This window comes from Podarcis liolepis (assembly GCF_965112155.1).
Source record: "Podarcis liolepis genome assembly, chromosome: 3".
Lineage (NCBI taxonomy): Eukaryota > Metazoa > Chordata > Lepidosauria > Squamata > Lacertidae > Podarcis > Podarcis liolepis.
The window spans coordinates 122,245,174-122,262,394 of record NC_139557.1 but is presented as its reverse complement, the minus strand read 5'-3'; the positions used below and the strand labels follow the sequence as shown (position 1 = coordinate 122,262,394).

General features: G+C 47.5%; 1 protein-coding gene across 10 annotated transcripts in view; it reads right to left on the bottom strand.

Annotated features, from left to right (window-relative positions):
* The window catches only part of FBXO16 (F-box protein 16), an 810,609-nt gene extending 793,421 nt beyond the window's left edge, over positions 1 to 17,188 (bottom strand). For 4 of the 10 annotated variants that reach the window (XM_083494597.1, XM_083494598.1, XM_083494599.1 and 1 more), the window contains exons 1-6: positions 16,972 to 17,146; positions 13,419 to 13,521; positions 9,519 to 9,635; positions 7,576 to 7,782; positions 5,740 to 5,904; positions 2,210 to 2,445 (exon numbers count right to left, since the gene is read on the bottom strand). In XM_083494597.1, the coding sequence (XP_083350723.1) occupies positions 2,210 to 2,445; positions 5,740 to 5,904; positions 7,576 to 7,782; positions 9,519 to 9,635; positions 13,419 to 13,521; positions 16,972 to 17,120 (977 nt within the window). In that variant the 5' untranslated portion in view covers positions 17,121 to 17,146. Of the gene's footprint in view, positions 1 to 2,209; positions 2,446 to 5,739; positions 5,905 to 7,575; positions 7,783 to 9,518; positions 9,636 to 13,418; positions 13,522 to 16,971 lie in introns of all 10 variants that reach the window. The other 6 variants (XM_083494601.1, XM_083494602.1, XM_083494603.1 and 3 more) reach the window with 4 other exon arrangements.
* Positions 17,189 to 17,221: the final 33 nt, after the last annotated feature.

The following is a 17,221-nucleotide window of genomic DNA, read 5'->3' as shown; positions in this document are numbered from 1 at the left end:
TTTCCTGCTTGGCAGGGGGTTGGACTCGATGGCCCTTGTGGTCTCTTCCAACTCTATGATTCTATGATTCTATGAACTGTACATCCTACCACTGAAGAAGCAACGCGTTTAAACTAAGGGTGGACACATTTACTGTAACTGCAAGAAAACATCCTGATCTAGATTACAAGAGCAATGAGAAAAGAACCAGGCATCTAAAGATGTCGTGGAGGTGTAAGGTGTTAAGAAGACTTCTCCGGGGGACTGTCATGGAACAGGGTATGGTTGCAGCAGATGAACCTATTAAGTAGCGTTATACCAAGTCAGGTAACCTTGGTCAATGGAGCTCAGTACAGTCTAAACTGACTGGGAACGGCTTCCCTAGGTCTTAAGAAGAGGGAGAAAGCTTTCCCCCATGATCTGCTTTCTTGGCATTATGCCTCTGAACACCTGTTAATGGGTATCCCAGGAGGGCAGAGTGCTGCTGCACCCAGGTCCACCTTGCGGGTTTCCCAAAATGGGCATCTGGGTGGCCAGTGAGAGAACAGGATATTCGGCTTGATGGACCATTGGCCTGATCCAATAGGAACAATCTTATGTTCTTGCATTCTTAACAAGGATTGAACATGGAGCCTTTTGCATGCAAAATAAGGCATTCCACCATAAGAAACGGGCTACCTCTCTCACTTGCTGGATCGTCACCTTGTCGTGATGAGCGGGCTTGCATGTCCCTATGACCTTGTGAGCGAAGCCACCGGGAGTCTCGTACTCCCAGCAGGGTCACCCAAGGCGGTAAGGTCAAAGGGAAGGAGCTAGGCAAAGAATGACCCAAGAAGTCCTCAATGGCAGAACAGGCGGATGATAACACGCGGTATGTTACAACGGCTGTGAAGGTGGATGAAGGTTACCAAAGGTGTCATGGGCTTTGAAGACACTCGAACACAAGGGAGAAATGTGCTAAGAGGAAGGCATGCTTGGCAAATCCACACTATGATCAACTTCCACCTGGAAACCAATGTCCCCACTGTGGAAGGACGTGTGGATCCAAAATTGGCCTCCACAGTCACTTACGGACTCATTGTCAAAACCGTGTTTATGAAAGACAAACTCAGCTACGAGGGATCACCAGAGAAAGAGAGAAAGAAAGGAAAGATCTCTACTTCTGGAAATACCGTATTTTTTGCTCCATAGGGCGCACCTAGTTTTTAGGGGGGGGGGAAATAAAGAAAAAATATATATTTCCGCCCCCCAGCCCCCAGAACAGGTCCAGGAGCGGCGGCAAGATTGCACGCAACCTCGCTGCCGCTCCCAGAGCTTGCGGGGCTGGGGAAGCCCAAGCTTCCCCCGACCCCAGCCCCCAGAACAGGCTGCTATCCGCAAGCCTTCGGAGCCCGGCGGGAACTCCCGCCATGCTCAGAAGGCTTGCAGATAGCTGCCTGAAGCCTGGAGAGTGAGAGGGATCGGTGCGCACTGACCCCTCTCGCTCTCCAGGCTTTAGTGAAAGCCTGCATTCGCTCCATAGGACGCACACACATTTCCCCTTCATTTCTGGAGGGGGGAAAGTGCGTCCTATAGAGCGGAAAATACGGTAGTTGAAGGGATGGCATTCCAAAGAGAATTTGAGCTGGCAATCCAGTCATTGTAGAATGGTTTTTGGACCATATCCAGGCCTACTGCATTTCATCTGGGCTGGAAATAATTTGGAAGGAGGGGCTTAGCAGGTCTTGGGGACACCCCTGGGCTGTTCTACACCTTGTTTCACACACATTGTTGACCCTTTCCCACACTGGGCACCAAGGGCATGTACAGAGAAGGCTAAAGTTGCCTGGGGTTTCTCCTTCGTCTTCTGACATGCTCTGCGCATGCCTAAAATGGACAGCAGAATCAACCCCACCATCAACTCCAGAATTCTGCTGGGGTGGGATCAATCCATTCTGGGCTTGGTCCAAACTTTATGGAGCAGATCCAAGAAGCCCTATTAATTTCCTACCTGACTGAAACTGGAATCCATCTTGGATGAACCATTAATTAGGAAGAGATTCACAAAGAGGCTTTAAACTTGCAGACTTAGCTCTCCCCTACAAAAATTAGAAAACTTGAGGACAATAACTCTTCTCCTGAACATGGCAGGGTTGTCACCTACCCCAGGGGGAGAGGGAGCAGCTGAACATCAAATTAGTTTGATGTTTGAGAGAGAAAAGAAGAAGACAGACATGAGGGTGTGCCTTACGCCTGCCTCGCTTGCTCGATGGGATCAAAGTTGTCCAGGTAATTGAATCTGACGGTGTCTGTCGGATGCTTATCTGAAGAACGCCAGGGAGGGAGATCTTGCTTCTCCTTGCTCATCTTCTTTCCGAGAGGACATGCTGATTGGAGGACTGACGGTGACAGGGACTGTGTCACCTCCAGACCCTCTTTCGTTATAGGCTGAACATCGACCACCACAAAGTCCTCTTTTGGAGGGGTCTAAAGGGATGGAAAACAAGTAGGCAAAATCAATTGTGTGCTATTGGGGAGGAGGGAAGCCCTCGGATATTATTACAGTCAAACCTCAGTTGTCGAAAGTAATACGTTCCGGAAGCCCGTTTGGCTTCCAAAATGTTCGACAACCGAGGCGCGGCTTCTGAGTGGTTGCAGGAGTTTCCTGAACTCAAGCGGAAGCTGCTTTGGACATTCAGCTTCCGAAAAATGTTTGAAAACTGGAGCATTCACTTCCGGGTCTTTGGCGTTCGGTAACCAAGGTTTGAGTGTATTATTATTTACATTCCTAGGCCACCCTTCATCTGAGGCTCATGGGGCAGTTTGCAATATAAAGAAACAAAAACACATACCATAGTAACAAACAAAAACAATACCCCTACCCCAATGTAAAAGGCTGTGGATTGTTTAATTCATGGGTAGGCAGACTAAGGCCTGGGGGCAGGATGCGGCCCAATCGCCTTCTAAATCCGGCCCATGGACGGTCCGGGAATCAGCGTGTTTTTACATGAGTAGAATGTGTCCTTTTATTTAAAATGCATCTCTGGGTTATTTGTGGGGTATAGGAATTCATTCATTCCCCCCCCCAATATAGTCCGGTTCCCCACAAGGTCTGAGGGACAGTGGACCGGCCCCCTGCTGGGAAAGTTTGCTAACCTCTGGAGTTAGCTAAAAGTCTAGTTAAAATGTATTTGCCTCGGTGCAAGAAGAATGGAAAAAATTTAAAGACTATCTACAGAAATACTGTAAAATTAATGAATGTTAAAGGGACGTTGGATTGAAAATACCGTATTTTTCGCTCTATAAGACGCAGCAGACCACAAGACGCACCCAGTTTTTGGAGGAGTAAAACAAGAAAAAAAAATATTCTGAATCTCAGAAGCCAGAACAGCAAGAGGGATCGCTGCGCAGTGAAAGCAGCAATCCCTCTTGCTGTTCTGGCTTCTGGGATAGCTGCGCAGCCTGCATTCGCTCCATAAGACGCACACACATTTCCCCTTCCTTTTTAGGAGGGAAAAAGTGAGTCTTATAGAGCAAAAAATACGGTAAGTGGTGTTGGTTAAAAGATTAATAAGAATATGTGAATAGGGATTGACAATGGTGGAAAATATATATTTATTATAGGTTAAGATGTTGAGTAAGGATAAATGATAGAGGGTAAGGATTTGCTGAACTAAATATCTGAACTGGAATACAAAAAGGGAGGTGTGAGGAGGTCAAGAAACTAGTGAATGAAGTATAAGATATGAAAATACTAAAAAAAAATCTGTTTTGTTTTTTGGTGCTTTTTCTTCTTTTCTTTTTTTCTATTCTGTTAACTGTTTTTTATTGTGTACTTCTATGTGTTTTGTATTTTTTCATTTTTGTAGCTTTTTTTTGGTTTTTGTATTTTATGTTTAAATTGTGAAGCTTTTGATTGTTTGTGAAACTTTAATAAATATTATTATAAAAATAAATAAATAAATGTATTTGCCTGGCACCTAAACATGTGTAATGATGGCGCCAGGCAAGCTTCCCTAGGGAGAGCATACCACAAGTGGGGAGTCACTGCAGAAAATGCCCATTCTTGTGTTGTCGCTCTCCAGACCTCATGCGGAGGAGGCACACAAAGAAGGGCCTCAGGTGATGATCACAGGGTCCTGTTTGGTTCCTATGGGGACAGGCAGTCTTTGTGGCAGTGGCGTAGCGTGGGGGGTGCAGGGGGGGCCGGCCGCACCGGGCGCAACATCTGGGGGGGGGCGCGCTCGCCGCCTCCAGAGTCGCCGAAGACCCTCGGGCGCAGGCTGTAGCAGAGCCCCATGTCTCGCGGAACCGACGAGCTGGCAGCGGCTCTCAGGGCTGGCGGCGGTCCCCGGGCGTCAGGGCCGCGGAGGGCGCGCCAGGCAGCCCCTCCTCACAGCCCCGCCGCCACTGCTGTTGCAGCTGCTGGGCCATGTTGCATTTTCCTCGCCTCTCTGCCCTCCTCCTCCTCCGGGCAAGCGGCCTCGTTTGGGCGGCAGCACCAGCGGCAACTCGCCTCAGATCACCTGACACGGACCCGCCGCCGCCGTGGCTACCTTACCGTAAATACCCCAGCCCAGGCAGCAGCAAGAAGAAGCTGGCAGCGGCGGCAGGTTAGGGGTTAGGGGGCGCTAATTACTTGCCTTGCCCCGGGTTAGGGGGCGCAAATTACTTGCCTTGCCCCGGGCTAGGGGGCGCAAATTACTTGCCTTACCCCGGGTGCTGACAACCCACGCTACGCCGCTGCTTTGAGGTATTATGGTGCTGAGCCATTTAAGACTTCATAGGTCAAAATCAGCACTTTGAATTGGGCCCAGAAACCAATCGACAGCCTGTATCACACGTTTCAGCAACAGACAGAATTAGCCTATCTCTGCCCAGATAGGTATGCTGCTGTCAGGTGTACATGTAGGAGCCAGGCCTGTGACCAATAGGACTTTGTAGGACAGGGGCCTTCCTAAATTTGTTCTGGAGAGCCAAGGCGCAGCCACACAGGTGAGGCCAATTGGTAACTCACAGCACTTGGTGGCAAGAGCTGGGAAGGGATATAAGGTCAGCATTTTCCTTCGGCTCTTTGCCACAGCAACACGTTCCCTGCCTTGCTGCGTTTGACTCCTTGCTTCTTGATCCTTGAACCCTTGACTTTGTGACCCCTTGCTTCCTGACCCTTGGCTTCTTGACTCCTGGCTCTCTGGCCCTCGGACTCTTGGCTTCCTGACTCCTGGCTTCTGGACTCCCGTTCCTGCTCCCACCCCGCCATCTTGCCCCCGGTCCCAATGTCCCCAGCCGGGACTTTGATCGCCCGTGAACCGGACCGTGACAGCAGCCGGGCCACCAGCTGAAGCTGATGGAAGGGACTCCGCGCCACCAAGGCCACCTGAGCTTCAAGCGACAAGAGGATGATGGCCTGTGCTGGGTCTCTTCATCACAGGCCATTACTAAGCTGGAAAACTGGAGGAGTGGCTTAAGAACATGAGAAGAGTCTGCTGGATCACAGTGGCCTTTATATGGACTCTTTGAGGGTACGTATCAGAAGGAAGGCATGTGTGCACTAGGCTTTTAGGGGATCTAGGTACCTCAAGAGCCAACTCACACTTTCAGGGAAAGCCCACGGTACAATTCTACTGGGACTGCTCCACTTCAGAATGCAGGTCAGTTTACAAGACTAAATGTCAAAAAGTTACTGCATAGGGGGAAAGCAGAATATCCAAGACGAGGCTAAACTAGAGGTTTTCAGCTCAGCTCCAAAAACCGTTTGTCTCTCAAGGATTGCAAAGGTACCTTAGGGCTGGTGACCCAGAACTCATTCACCACCTCAATGTAGTGTCTCTTCCAGATTCCTTGCTCAAACGGGGTTGGAGAGAAATTGAGATACCACCCAAAACGCAGACATTTTGGCATCCAGAGCTGATCTAGTTCTGCCAAGTTCTTCCAGTGCCAGCTCACCTGAGAATGAAAAAGGCGCCGTTATTATTGTTCTGAGGGACCTATCGGGGCAAAAATCAGAAACAGAGGAGGACACATAATCCAGACGCAAAAACTATTTCAATATCTTCAGAAAGCAATAGAGTTCTTAAAAAAACAAAAGCCCTGAGTTGGCAACTGCAGTTTTTCCTTGTCTAACCCAGATGGAGGCCTGGTTCACGCACACAGGAATGAAGTTGAATTTCAAACAGGTATATCCCTCAGGCATGTGCTTTCCCTCATTTGAATGGGCAAAACTGCAACTCCAACTGCTGTGCTTGCGCTGCTCAAAAGAGGGAGGCTGGCACTACAGGAAGAGGAACAACTGCATGTTGCTGGGCCCCAAACTCTTTTCTGGTTCGTATACTGCATCAACAGGCCACTGCTGGAGTTCTGTGTCCAGTCCTGGACGCCACCATTTAAGGAGGATATTGACAAGCTGGAAGGTATGCAGAGGAGGGTGGCCAAAACATAGCTGTCAACGTTTCCCTTTTTTAAAGGGAAATTCCCTTATTCCGAATAGGATTCCTCGCAAGAAAAGGGGAAAGTTGACAGCTATGGACCAAAATGATCAAGGGTCTGGAAGCCAAATGAAATATACAGTGGTACCTCGGGTTAAGAACTTAATTTGTTCTGGAGGTCCGTTCTTAACCTGAAACTGTTCTTAACCTGAAGCACCACTTTAGCTAATGGGGCCTCCTGCTGCCGCCGGAGCACGATTTCTGTTCTCATCCTGAAGCAAATTTCTTAACCCAAGGTACTATTTCTGGGTTAGCGGAGTCTGTAACCTGAAGCGTCTGTAACCTGAAGCGTATGTAACCCGAGGTACCACTGTACTCTGAGTCCTGTAGTGATTTCATAATAATAATAATAATAATAATAATAATATCTTTATTGTCATTGCCCCCTCTTGGGGACAACGAAATTACTTACATTGCCCCCTCTCGGGGACAACGAAATTACTTACTTACTTCATGCTCTTTATTGCAGCTTGTAAAACAGTGATTGAATTGCCCCCCCCCCCCAAAAAAAAACCTCAGGCTTTTCTATACATTATTTACACAATGAGTCCTGTCTGATTGGCTGATTCTGCTTCCCTCCTGAAGCCTGATTGGTCTTTTCCTGCAGGCCAATCAGTTGTTGCATTCTAGGATCCTACCCACCTATTGTTCTAAGATCCAAGCTTAGTACATAACACCAAACCTAATGAGGAGCACTTGAAGGAGCTGGGTACGTTTAGCCTGAGGAGACTGAGAGGTGATATGATAGCCATCTTCAAGTATCAAAAGGGCTGTCACATGGAAGATGGAGCAAGAGTGTTTTCTCCTGCATCAGAGGGCAGTACTCGAACCCATGGCTTCAAGTTACACGAAAGGAGATTCCAACTAAACATCAGGAAGGACTTTCTGAAGGCGAGAGCTGTTCAACAGTCTCTCTTAGGAGGTGGTGGACTCTCCTTCCCTGGAGGTTTTTAAGCAGAGGCTGGATGGCCACCTGTCATGGGTGCTTTAACTGAGATCCCTGCATCTCGGGGGGTTGGGCTGGATGACCCTCGGAGTCCCATTCTTGGATTCTACACACTATGATTATAGGCTAAACATATCCAGCACCTCAAACTTTGTTATATCTCCTTCCCAATACGCTGAGCTTTACCTGAGCACATCGAGAAAGACTACGAGGGTCCAGGAAAGAAAAGATGTAGAGGGACAAAACCCTGGGGAGCTTGGTGGTGAAATCCAGGGCCTCCACTGGAACTCGAGCCTGCAGCTGCTTGACGCAGAACCTGAGCTGCAAGAGGGAGCAGCGCTCTAGGAAGTCCAGCAGGACTCTTCGCCTCTGGTTGTCTGTCCATTTGTCAAACTGTGGAGGAGGGAAGGGAGAAGAGGTGAGTTGAGGGTTTTGTGGCACCTAGACACGGCGCCACAGAAGTGACTTTCCCACCATGAAGCACTTTGCAAACACATGGACCACAAGACCATATTGCACTTCATCTTTGTGCCCCAACCCCCGGGTATTTGTTAGAATTCCTGCTCCGTGAGTGCAGTCATGGGATTGTTGTCTATCACATGACGGCGTATGTTTTGACTCCACAGAGTGGGAAGTGACGGAGACAGGATGTTTGTGTTACTGTGTTTTGTGAAGTGGGACTATTGTCCTTTGTTCATTTTCTCTTTGCTGTTTGATGCTAGAGAGAGAGGGAGCCATGTTGCAGTGCTCCGTGTGTGTTTATATGTAAATAAAGTAGATTAGCCAAAATGCTGAGTTGCTGAGGTCTGTCACGCGATGATGATACACGAACTCTGTGGATCCCTAAGTGTGCAGGTGTCTGTTGGCATCAGTCGCTGTGATGTTTGGGCAGAAGAAAGCTTTTGAAGCTCCCGAACGATTGACCAGGAGGGAGAGAACATGCCAGTCGGGCATGTGTCTCTGCCAGGGTTCTACTTGAGTGTAAGCTGAACTCCTGACAGTATTATGTGTTCTGGCTGCGAAAAAGCACAGGAACGGTTGGCTCTGGTCCATCTTTTAGACCAGTGTCCTGCCTCCATTGGGGAGTGGTCTCCAACATGGCTTGAAAGGGGTAAAGGCCTCCTTTTGCCTGATAAGGAAATACATTCTACTGCATCTCCTCACAGAGACAGAAATCTGTTCCATTCAAGTAGAAGAGTTAACTACCATTGATAGATACTGTATAAGGCGCTGTGGGTTAAACCACAGAGCCTGGAACTTGCCGATCAGAAGGTCGGCGGTTTGAATCCCCGCGACAGAGTGAGCTCCCGTTGCTCGGTCCCTGCTCCTGCCAACCTAGCAGTTTGAAAGCACGTCAAAGTACAAGTAGATAAATAGGTACCGCTCTGGCGGGAAGGTAAACGGCGTTTCCGTGCGCTGCTCTGGTTCGCCAGAAGCGGCTTAGTCATGCTGGCCACATGACCCGGAAGCTGTACACTGGCTCCCTCGGCTAGTAAAGCGAGATGAGCGCCGCAACCCCAGAGTCGTCCGCGACCAGACCTAACAGTCGGGGTCCCTTTACCTTACCTATAATTATAATAATAATTTTATCGTTTGTACCCCGCCCATCTGACTGGTTTGCCCCAGCCACTCTGGAAGACTTCCAACAAATATACAAGCCTTCTCCAACCAGGTGCCCTCCGGATGTTTTGGACTTTGGCACCCACCTTCTCCAGCCAGCACAGCCATCTAGCACTGAGCAGTCATCCAAAACATCTGGAAAGCACCAGATTGGAGAAGGGTGACATAAATAGCTTGCTTGCTGGATCCCAGGTCCAACTATTGCAAATCCTGTTTCCAGCAGCAGTCAGTGGCCTCTGGGGATCTGGCAGAAAGGACGTGATGTCATCACTAGGGGACACGACCACACATGGGGCAAACCATCCTTTTTGGCAAGAGGCACATACTTGACATATTCTGGGACAAAACATATCTCTCTAAACAGATTAATTGCATGCAGACTTCCACCATTTCCCCCCCTTACATTTTCAACTACAAGTTTTTAAAAATCCAAACATTGCATGGAGTGCAGAGCCTTCATAACCCTCACAGTGGCTGCGTGCATTACACAAAGTTGACTCTGTGCTTACATGTCCTACTACAGCCTGATCACCTCGCAATAAGCAGTGAAGCACATGGGATTTGCAGATGAGGGAAGAAAATATCATTACCCATTTCCCCAACAGATTTCTTCTTTCTTCAAATACCTTAAAAACATTTAAATAAAACACAGCTCAGTACAGAGTGAACACAGGACTGAACGAGAAATGAGCAATCAAACCATTAGGCATGACCCAATAAGTGACTCCCCAGACTACTAAAGGGCATGAGTGACTTAAGAAGAAATTCTAACTCAGAAGTTCTGAATACAGTCATATTCACTAGGGGGCAGGGTATGTTCTGGGGCTGCCACATGTGTATACTCAAACTACCTCCTTAGAACTGCCCCACACTTAAATAAATATATAAATAAATCTTTATTTATACCTTGCCCTTCCCGGTTCAAAAACCGGGCTCAGGGCAGCTAACAACAAATTTAAAACACTTTAAAACACTTAATTATAAAAGCAGCATAAAATACAGTATAAAAACATGAATAACAATAAAAATAAAAAATCAGTTAGATAATCCCCAGGGCTAGCTGACTGAATTGGTCCTACTTGGGCCAGCGAGGAGGCCAGGGGAGAATTAGCTGTGGGGTCTCAGAGCAGGTAATCATAAAAGGGGAGGGGGAGGGAAGAGAAGGGAAATAAAAGATCAGGCTGAATTCAAATTAAAGGCCAGGCGGAATAGCTCTGTCTTACAGGCCCTGCGGAAGGAGGTTAAATCCTGCAGGGCCCTAGTCTCATGGGACAGAGCATTCCACTAGGTCGGAGCCATCGCTGAAAAGGCCCTGGCCCTGGTGGAGGATAGTCTGACTTCCTTAGGGCCCGGGACCTCTGAACTATGGTTATTCACTTGGCTATCCTTGCCTTCTGGAGCTTGCGCCCTGCATGGGTCTTACCCCCCAAGCAAGGCAGAGAGTTTTTAAGCTCTCTGCCATGCTTGCTGGCCTCTGGGAGGCTCTCACAGAGCCATCCAAGATCACGCAAGAGCCTCCAAGAACTCAGCAAGGAGGCAGAGAGCTTTAAAGCTATTTCCACATTGGGGAAACCCTGTGCTAAAAGAGCTTTTAAGCTCCCTGCCTTCTGTGCATTTAATCTGTGTGATTTCAACCGGCCAGCCGCCAAGCCCGTAAAGTTAAAATCACATCACTCACAACTTAGACGCAAGGCCTTGTTTGAAGGGCCACCTGCACCCATTATCAACTGGTCTAGAACTTGAAACTAAACTCACAGCCCCTTCACTGAGATCCAAGAGACAGGCAGGGACAAGAGAGAGGGCCAGTTGGGAGTTGCTCCCTGCTTGTACAGCTCCTCCCTAGAGTATTCCCTATTTTAATGTCTTTAGTATGTAGCATTTTAACTGCTGCTGATTAAATGTTGTTTTATTTTTCAACCCCTTTCTTAATGGCCCCTGGCATGGAATTTGACATTTTCACAGCTGCCGCACACTGGGTCAGCACCTTCATCAAGCTACAAGCCCAAGGTCTCGTTTTGGGTCAGATGCTACCAGTTCAGACCCCATGAACTGTGAAATTAAGATTTTCTTGTCTTGACATGAATCACTTTACACTTGTTTACACTGAATTGCATTTGCCACTTTGCCATCCGTTTGGAGAGATCCTTTGGAGCTCATCATCATCTCTGTTTTAAACAACTCTAAATAGTTTAGTATTGTCAGTAAACTTGGCCACTTCACTGGTCACCCCCAGATTGTTTATGGACAAGTTAAAAAGCATAGGTCCTACCACAGTGATACCTTGGTTTTAAAGAGTCTTGGAAGCCGAGCGTTTCGGTTTTTGAATTGCTTCCGTGTTTGAACACGCCTTGGAAGTCAAACAGCTTCCGCTGCATGTTTTTCTTTTTTCTCCATGTACTTTGCTGACCGCCCTTTGCGCCTCAGTTGTCGAACGTTTCGGAAGTCGAGTGGTCTTCCAGAACAGATTACGTTCAACAAGCAAGGTACCAATGTACCAACCTTGTGGGGGACTCTCCTTTTTGTGTCTCTACATCAGGAGAACTGTCTGTTCATTCCTACTCCCTGCTCCCTGCTACTTAACCAGTGTGGATCCAAAAGAGGACGTTGCCTCTTATTTGACTGACTGACATCAGGCCTGTTGGCAGACCAACTCTGTGTTACAAAGATGTGTGCAGTTGTAACATGAAGGCTGGCGACATCAATCCTGCCATGTGAAAATCTATAGCTGTCAACGTTTTCCCTTTTTAAAGGGAAATTCTCTTATTCTGAACAGGATTCCTCGCAAGAAAAGTGAAAAGTTGACAGCTATGGGGAATCCCCAGCAGACAGTCACAGTGCCTGGAGGCAGATAGTCAGGTTATGCATCCATACCAGTGACCAGAGGAGGAAAGACCGCTGGGAGGAGAAGAAGCGCCATATTACTTATTACTGCAGCATCTGCGACAACACAACCAGACACCTTCACCTGCCTCTGCTGCAACAAAGCATATCTTTCCCAAATTTGTCTCTGCAGCCACAGCAAGTGCTGTAATTCTCCAACAGTTTGACTTCGCCCTCCGCATTGTCTCCTGAGACAGATAGGTGCAACGATCTCACTTAGGAGTCTTTGGTGAGGTACAAGGATTCAGTAGCAATTAGCGTTCAGAAGCACACTCCCTTGGAATATGGAGGTCCCACTGTGGCCAACATCTTAGACAGCAACATCAAGACAGCATATTAAAAAGCAGAGACAGCATCTCCAAAAGCAGGTTTCCCACAGGCATCTGATTGGCCATCGTGAGAACAGGATGCTGAGCTAGATGGGCCACTGGCCGGATCCAGCAGGCTCTTCTAACATTCTTATGTTCTATCCTTGCTCACTTTGTTGTTTCCGAGGTGTCTACACATATATGGTTGGCTTCATTTAAGATGAAGCAAGAAGCACCTGCCCGTGCCAACCCTTTGGTGGGGGTGTTTCATTATTGTCTTTTTTAAATAAATATTTATTGGATTTTCACAAATTATAAAAACACACACAATACACAATACAAACATACACACACAAAAACAAACATGTATAATTTCGAATCCTTTTTTTCTTAAAACTTACTTCGCCGACTTCCCCATACCTCCCCTTTCTGCATCCCAATTCCAAATTATTTCAGCAAATCCTCCCCCATAATTTTATCTAATTTTTCCTTATTCTTTTCTTTTACTTAATCTTTTACATCTGTAATCCCCTATTTTCTATAACCGCAACATTTTAACACTCATTAATTTTACAATATTTCTTAAGATAAATTTTAGGTGTTTCATTATTGTCACAAGGAAATGCTAAACAGATCTGGGATCACATTTTGGTTCAGGGGCCTAAAGGGGGAGGACAGGAGAGCTGTTTGCATTACTCAGTGAGCCTTATAGGCTTTGATCACAAAAACATACAATGTTTGCCTTCCAAGCTCTTATGCGTCCACCTTAGCCGACTCATGACATGCTCCATTAGAAAACAAAGCTGTGTTTGTTAATCCCTTATGAAATCATCAGGCGCCAGTGTGACCGTCCCAACGCTTCTTTTTGTCTCATAATAGCCCTGTTCAGAGAAGTTTTTAACGTGTAACATTTTAATGTATTTTTAATCTTTGTTGAAAGCCGCCCAGAGTGGCTGGAGAAACCTAGCCAGATGGGCGGGGTACAAATAATAATAAATTATTATTATTATTATTATTATTATTATTATTATTATTATTATTATTATTCTGAGCATTCAAGTATTGCCAGGTTAGAGAAGGGTCAAGGCTGGCCGACTGAGGGCTTAGCTGCTTTTTATGGAGAATTTGTTGTTACTGCTCACCCAAAGGTCCCCTCTGATTGTGTCTCCAACGTAATGTCTGGGGGAAGGCCCATACTTAAATTGGCTGAATGATACTCACCTTGTCATTCATCAACTGGTGATTCAGGGGTGTCCATGTGCTCATCTTGGTTTGCATCTTCGGGCCATCCAGGTTTCTGGGAGGTGCAAATGCCATTGCTTTCCTGAAGGAAGACGCCAGTTAATTAGTTTCAAGGATCAAAATAATTATTTGAGGCATTTCTGCAAATGCTAGAGCTGTGTACAAAGGCAAAAGTACTACTGCCCTAGACTTGGCTCTTCTGCCAATCCCATTGATATTAGAAACACAAATATTCTTTTTACAGTCGTGCTTTTTCTGAACACAGAGCAGCCTTGGCCAACCCAATGCCCTTCCAGGTGTTTTGGAGTGTAATTCCCATCAGCCCCAGCAGAGCATAGCCATGCTCCAATCAGCAGCATCATGCTAGCTTGGACTGATGGGAGATGTAGTCCAAAGGATCTGGAGGGCACTAGATTGAGGAAGGCCAGGCTATGACTATTCAAAATTGTGAGGTACAGTATGACACAGTTGGGCTCGCTGGTCTCAAAGGATGTGATTATTCAACTCAGGCAACAAATGTGGTTCATGCCATAAAAAGAAAGGTAAAGGTAAAGGGACCCCTGACCATTAGGTCCAGTCGTGACCGACTCTGGGGTTGCGGCGCTCATCTCACTTTATTGGCCGAGGGAGCCGGCGCACAGATTCCGGGTCATGTGGCCAGCATGACTAAGCCACTTCTGGCGAAACCAGAGCAGCACACAGAAACACCGTTTACCTTCCCGCCGGAGCGGTACCTATTTATCTACTTGCACTTTGACGTGCTTTTGAACTGTTAGGTTGGCAGGAGCAGGGACCGAGCAACGGGAGCTCACCCCGTCACGGGGATTCTAACCGCTGACCTTCTGATCGGCAAGTCCTAGGCTCTGTGCTTTAACCCACAGCGCCACCCGCATCCTGGTTCATGCCATAGACCATGACTAAATCACAGTGTGGTGTCAGAATGCCCACAATAGGGTGGCACCCTTCATCATTTGTTGTGGGATCTTTTTGCTTCACCCACCACCCAATGAGTAAGCTATACTATTGCTAGATAAGAGGGTGCAGGGTGCCAGGGTTTCCTCAACATTTTTTCAGAGGCATTTGCTTGCCTATGGCAAAAGACTTTGATTTAAAGTATGTCCCAATTCCTAACAAATCCTGTGAAAGGAAAGGCAGAAGAACAAGCCAGCTGTTAACTCAAAAGCCATAATTTGATAATGTTTAAGAAAGATTAATGCACTGTAATGCTCATATCATATTAGCTAAGGGCATTAGACTGATTTCCTGGATTGTGTTAATCCCGGTTTAACCCTGCAAAAATGCTAAACCAAGGGCCGTCAACAAAAGCAGGCCTGTTTTGTGAATGCCTTGTGTCAACATTACTAGGAATATAAATTCAATTAGGTATTGTTTGGTAAAGCTTTTTTATCTCACTCACTCATTCACACCCACACACTTAGCCTAGAGACCAAGATCTACTACATGTTGACTTGATCATGGTGTTGAATTTTCCTTCTCTAGGGAGGGGGAAATGCTGTATCTCAGATTACAGAAATGTTAACTCAACGGAAATTAATCAAAACACATGTCTAGAGCATCTGTGCACCAGGACTTGAAATTAAGGTCACCTATAAAGCTACTCTTGGCAGTTGCCCTGCAACCTATGGAAGCCTCTTCCACTAGACATTTATGAGTATATTCAGTAAGAATGTAAGGAGAAATAATAATAATAATAATAATAATAATAATAATAATAATAATAATAATAATAATTTATTACTATTTATACCCCGCTGATCTGGCTGGGCTTCCCCAGCCACTCTGGGCGACTTCCAACAAAATATTAAAATACCGTAATGCATCAAACATTAAAAGCTTCCCTAAACAGGGCTGCCTTCAGGTGTCTTCTAAAAGTCTGGTAGTTGTTGCTCTCTTTGACATCTGGTGGGAGGGCGTTCCACAGGGAGGGCGCCACTACCGAGAAGGCCCTCTGCCTGGTTCCCTGTAACTTGGTGTCTCGCAGCGAGGAAACCGCCAGAAGGCCCTCGGCGCTGGACCTCAGTGTCCGGGTAGAACGATGGGGGTGGAGATGCTCCTTCAGGTATACTGGACCGAGGCCGTTTAGGGCTTTAAAGGTCAACACCAACACTTTGAATTGTGCTCGGAAACATACTGGGAGCCAATGTAGGTCTTTCAAGACCGGTGTTATATGGTCTCTGCGGCCGCTCCCAGTCACCAGTCTAGCTGCCGCATTCTTGATTAGTTGTAGTTTCTGGGTCACCTTCAAAGGTAGCCCCACATAGAGCGCATTGCAGTAGTCCAAGTGGGAGATAACCAGAGCATGCACCACTCTGGTGAGACATTCTGCAGGCAGGTGGGGTCTCAGCCTACGTACCAGGTGGAGGTGGTAGACAGCTGCCCTGGACACAGAATTGACCTGCGGCTCCATGGACAGCTGTGAGTCCAAAATGACTTCCAGGCTACGCACCAGGGTTCCTTTACCTTTTACAGGCACCAGGTTTGGGCACTAAGTGTGCCTAAAGAGCTTCTCCAACTCTTGGCAGCTGCTCGGCAGGTTATGGAAGCCTCTTCCACTAGTCATCCATGAGCATTTTCAGTGGGTCTGCAATGTTCTTTTTTAAATCCACTTTAGGAGGTGGTACTTCATTCTAATGGGACGCGGGTGGCGCTGTGGGTTAAACCCCAGAGCCTAAGGCTTGGCAATCAGAAGGTCGGTGGTTCGAATCCCCGCGACGGGGTGAGCTCCCGTTGCTCGGTCCCTGCTCCTGCCAACCTAGCAGTCCAAAAGCACGTCAAAGTGCAAGTAGATAAATAGGTACCACTCTGGCGGGAAGGTAAACGGCATTTCTGTGCGCTGCTCTGGTTCTCCAGAAGCAGCTTAGTCATGCTGGCCACATGACCTGGAAGCTGTACGCCGGCTCCGTTGGCCAATAAAGCGAGATGAGCGCTGCCACCCCAGAGTCGGTCACGACTGGACCTAATGGTCAGCGGTCCCTTTACCTTTACTACATTCTAGGAAAGTCGCAGGTGTGTCATATTCATACACATATACATACAAACACACACAAAATCACACACACATACACACACACAGAGGGATAGAACATAAGAACATAGGTAGGCCATGGAGGGAGAAAGGCAGCATTTGAATGCAATAAATAAATTCAAAATTTCCTTTCCAATAGCTGTCTGACAGAAATGCCAAAAATTAAACGGCATGCGCATTTCCAAGTCCCCCAAAGCTGCTTCTTCAAGCCAGCTTGACAAGGGCCTCGCAAAGCCTGAGTGCTATTGGTCCCGTGAATTAAAATTATTATTATTATTATTATTAATTATTAATTAAAATTATTATTATTACTAGTCGCTTTACCTTGCCCAGCAGCCACCCCGAAGCTCCTCGCAGCCAACGAAGGCACCTCCCCGCCTGCCCTTCCTTGCCGGGCCTCAAGGGCCGCAGCGACACGCGCACACGCATTCACACGTGCCTTTCCTCCCCCACTCCCGACCCGCGTGCGGCGCGCAGGCCCCTCACCTGAACTCTCGCCGCTTCTCTCCGCCCACCTTGCCCCCCCCCCAAGCCGGCGCTCTCGACGCGTGTCTGCCCGCTTGCTTCTTCCCACCTGAGGCGATGCGAGTTGACAAGGCCGCCGCCGCCTCCTGCGAGTCGGTCCCGTTCGCCATGGAAACCGTTGCCTGGCGGCGGCGGCGGCGACCTATCAGAAGCCGCCGTCCCGCTCTGGCGTTCACCTTCTACCTAGCAACCGGGCGGGGGTGGTGTGGGA